The sequence below is a fragment of the Cryptomeria japonica genome, chromosome 6 (genome assembly GCF_030272615.1).
Source record: "Cryptomeria japonica chromosome 6, Sugi_1.0, whole genome shotgun sequence".
Taxonomy (NCBI): Eukaryota; Viridiplantae; Streptophyta; class Pinopsida; order Cupressales; family Cupressaceae; genus Cryptomeria; species Cryptomeria japonica.
This window is the reverse complement of record NC_081410.1, coordinates 149,314,258-149,317,716: the sequence shown is the minus strand read 5'-3', so window position 1 is coordinate 149,317,716 and position 3,459 is coordinate 149,314,258. Positions and strand designations below refer to the sequence as shown.

The window sequence follows — 3,459 nt, the reverse complement described above, 5'->3', positions numbered from 1 at the left end:
ATGTATTGAATCAAATTACAAAAGTCTGTGCTCTATCAAATTCACCATTTAGACCATAGATCACTCTCATACATTAGATCAGTCCTAAGGTACTTAAATTTGATCCCAAAAATCTCACATTTAACCCACAAATATTTTAGATTTTGTATGAAACCCTAAATATTTATATAAAATAGTAATCCAAGCCATTGGACGCTAGCATAATAATATAGCTAGAATTCTTATAAATACAGGTACCTGAATGCAAAATAAGAACAAACCCATGGGAAAGATATAGCAATTAAAATATTATTGAACTTGAATTGGAATCCCGGATCTCAATTGTGATCTTGCACATTTTATTAATTCATACTTAGTCAACACAGCATTTACAAAGAATTGGTATCAGTGGAGAACCAATAGATTGAGGAGAAAGGTGACAAGTATATATTTCCTGTTTCTGGATTTGGAGTATCTTCATGTTTAGGAGGAAGTCCTCCCACAGTGGAAACTCTCTGCACGTATTTCACTTGCTCTATATATGATCTACTTCTGCAATTTTATTCAAAAGGAAAAGAGCCATGAGTAAAATGGTGAGAATAATATTAATGAAAGAAGAATAATATGAATCATATACTTACATGTAAGGAGGATCAGCAGCATAACTAGTGGCCTCAAGTTTGGTCCAAGGGATACTATCTTGATCTACTATAACTGTACTCACTAACTTGAAAGTCACTCTAACTTTCCCAAGACCAGAAGGCATTGAGAATTCCCATGCAAGCTGTCCTCCCTTGTCATCAGCTTGTGAAAGAAAATAATGTCTTCCCACTACTTGCTGTCCCGGTGAAGTATACAGCAAAGCTGATACATTGAAATTGATCCAGGAAGAACCGTTGAATCTGTAGTGTTGATATCCTTCTCCATAATACCCCAAAATAGGGATTGAATTCTTTGAATAACCACTTATTTCAGAAGGAATGGCTGCTGTATCATGGGATCTATCCTGAGACCAGAATAAGTACTGTGCAGTGTATGGGACTTGGATTTCTTTTGCATCTTCTTCACAATATGGTGGGGGAACTCCACCCTTGGAATGCCTGCGTTGGACATATGATACCTCACTTGCATGCCCATACCCACTATGACTAATTCCCTTCAGCAGCAAATCATCAATGTCATCCTCACTCTTGCCCTTCTCTGTACCGATTGGGTTAACTGTAACCATATTAATAATTAAATAGCAGAAATCAATAGACAAGAGGTTTCTAAAGATGGTCAAAATGATTGAAATGCTTTTAGAATTTTCTGTGAGTTTGTTCGATCACATTTTTAATCTATGAGAGAAATTTGGAGATCATTTTAAACTATCAAATAAGATCACTCAAATGCAAATTTATGACAATAAAAATACAATTATCTACCATTTTTTTTTCTACATAAAAATGTGTTGTTATTATTTTTAGTCAAACATAAATGTTTTGAGTAAATCCTGAAACTCAATAAAGGGAAAAATAATTGTAACACAAAGAGACTAAAATGATTCGAGGCATACAAAATGAATAATATAAGAAATGGAACATCAAACTTCAAAGACAAATGTAATATTATTCGTTTAATCATTAAAATATTGTCAGTATTATATAGTGTAATGGTTTAAATATGACGTTATTTTTGTCACCAAGGTTCAAATTCAATTTTGACAAAATAAGATTTCCTATTCGTAGCCTCACCAATTCTTAAGTCTAGATAAAAAAAACATTCGAACAAAACTTACAATACCTGTAACTGTTGACTCGGGTATGGCAGACACAGGGTCTCCTTCCACCATGCTGAATGAAAAAGTGGGCTGAGCTCCTTGGGCTAGGGGATGAGGAAGGTAGTAATGGTAGCCCACTGATACATTTTTCTCATTATCATAAGGAGAGTAAAGTTTTGCAGTTGCTCCAACATGGGTATAGTTCATCATCCCGGCCCCATTTGAGCTCTTCTCACATCGGTAAATCTGGACTCCAGTTCCATTCACTTTCAGTAACAGTCTGCAATTAAAACATGGGTGTCAATTTACGAGATAAACTGACTGCGTGTCAACTAAAACTCTTCAAGAAAAAAACAGAGATTCAGATTGTTTCTCACGAGTTTCCAAACGGAGGCTGAATTGAACTTTTTGTAAGCTGAAATGTCGTTTCAGCGGCATGTTGAAATGAAAGGCACGTTGCCAATTGCAATAGGATAACTGAGATTACATGCAAAGAGTTCCTGCATATTGAAGCCATAGTTCTCTACTCTTCTTTTTTCAATGGTTTTTTTTTCCCCTTGGGAGAACTGAGATTGTTTTCCTCCAAACAATGGCGAACAAGTATATATACGCATTTCAATTGTAAACACCGCCACTAGATGCCATGCTGACTCTTTCTTGGCGTGTTATCACATTTTCCAAATTACTCTCCATTCTCTGATTTAAATATCTTTGGAAAGATCCTGTTAAAAGATTGTTCTTTAAAAAATGACTCGTTAAACTCAAAACAGTTATGGAAACGCGTGAGAGATCCATTTTTGACTATTTCTTAAGGTTGGAGACACCCATTTTTGTTATGCAGATAAGGTGAGACTTCTATTCTGAATTATTCTGAATTATAAATATAAAATAAAATAAGGCATTTGTTTGGAACTTTTCGTGATCATATCGGTTGTATTAGCAGACAAGCTTTTAGAAAACATTTTTTAAAGAATTTGTATTACACAGTCGAGATGGATACACAACTGCATGCCTAGAACGATGATGTCATGTGACACTATAAAACTCTTCTACTTAAATACTAAGTTAATTAAAGTAAAAGTCTTGTTAGATTAGATCAATTAATTTATATATCTAAAATATTAAAATATTATGTATTAGAAAGCATGTGTTATTTGAATGAGTCATTATCACGACGTTTATATTCAACCTTGTATGGAGGAGAAAAGGGCTGCATCTATTCTTATAAATCACATAGAAGACCTTGTCATTCTTTAAATAGAAAGAAAACTAAATAAATAAAAACTTAAGTTAGTGGCATATGTCAAGAGACATAAGGGTGTTTCAAAGTGGAACATTGAACTAGATTTTAAGAGTTCATGATGAATTTTAAATAATTAGTCAGACTTTATTAAAAAACTATCAAATTGAAAATTTCAAATCGTGGTATTCTTTTTCTTCTACTAAGATATGAGTCTTTTGAATGCTCATGTCTAAAATGGTCTTATCATATTGTGTTTGTGGACCACATTTTGTTTATGCACATGTGTGAAGCATGTATACTGAGATCATGAGAACTCATAATAATTAAAGTTTTAATTAAAAATAATGTAAATTTATACTATTTCCAGAATCAATTCAATGAGAAAGATGTTGTAGCATCTAAATTCAAAACTTGAACAACTATTTGATAAGGAGTAAAACTGCAACCTAAAAAAAATGCTTATTATGTATTTGATTGT

At 33.1% G+C, this 3,459-nt stretch overlaps 1 protein-coding gene across 1 annotated transcript; it reads right to left on the bottom strand.

The window, feature by feature from the left end:
• Positions 1 to 616: 616 nt before the first annotated feature.
• On the bottom strand, positions 617 to 2,255 carry LOC131876546 (uncharacterized). Its single transcript, XM_059221972.1, has 3 exons — positions 2,116 to 2,255; positions 1,762 to 2,018; positions 617 to 1,197 (listed from the first exon to the last, which is right to left on the bottom strand). Exons 1-3 carry the CDS (start codon positions 2,253 to 2,255, stop codon positions 617 to 619), a joined length of 978 nt encoding a protein of 325 aa, XP_059077955.1.
• Positions 2,256 to 3,459: the final 1,204 nt, after the last annotated feature.

Coding starts and splice junctions, on each gene's coding strand:
- LOC131876546 (XM_059221972.1), bottom strand. CDS start 2,255: ATGGCTTCAATATGCAGGAACTCTTTGCATGTAATCTCAGTTATCCTA. Junction 2,019..2,115: donor CAGCCTCCGTTTGGAAACTC/GTGAGAAACAAT, acceptor TTTTAATTGCAG/ACTGTTACTGAAAGTGAATG. Junction 1,198..1,761: donor ACCCGAGTCAACAGTTACAG/GTATTGTAAGTT, acceptor ATATGGTTACAG/TTAACCCAATCGGTACAGAG.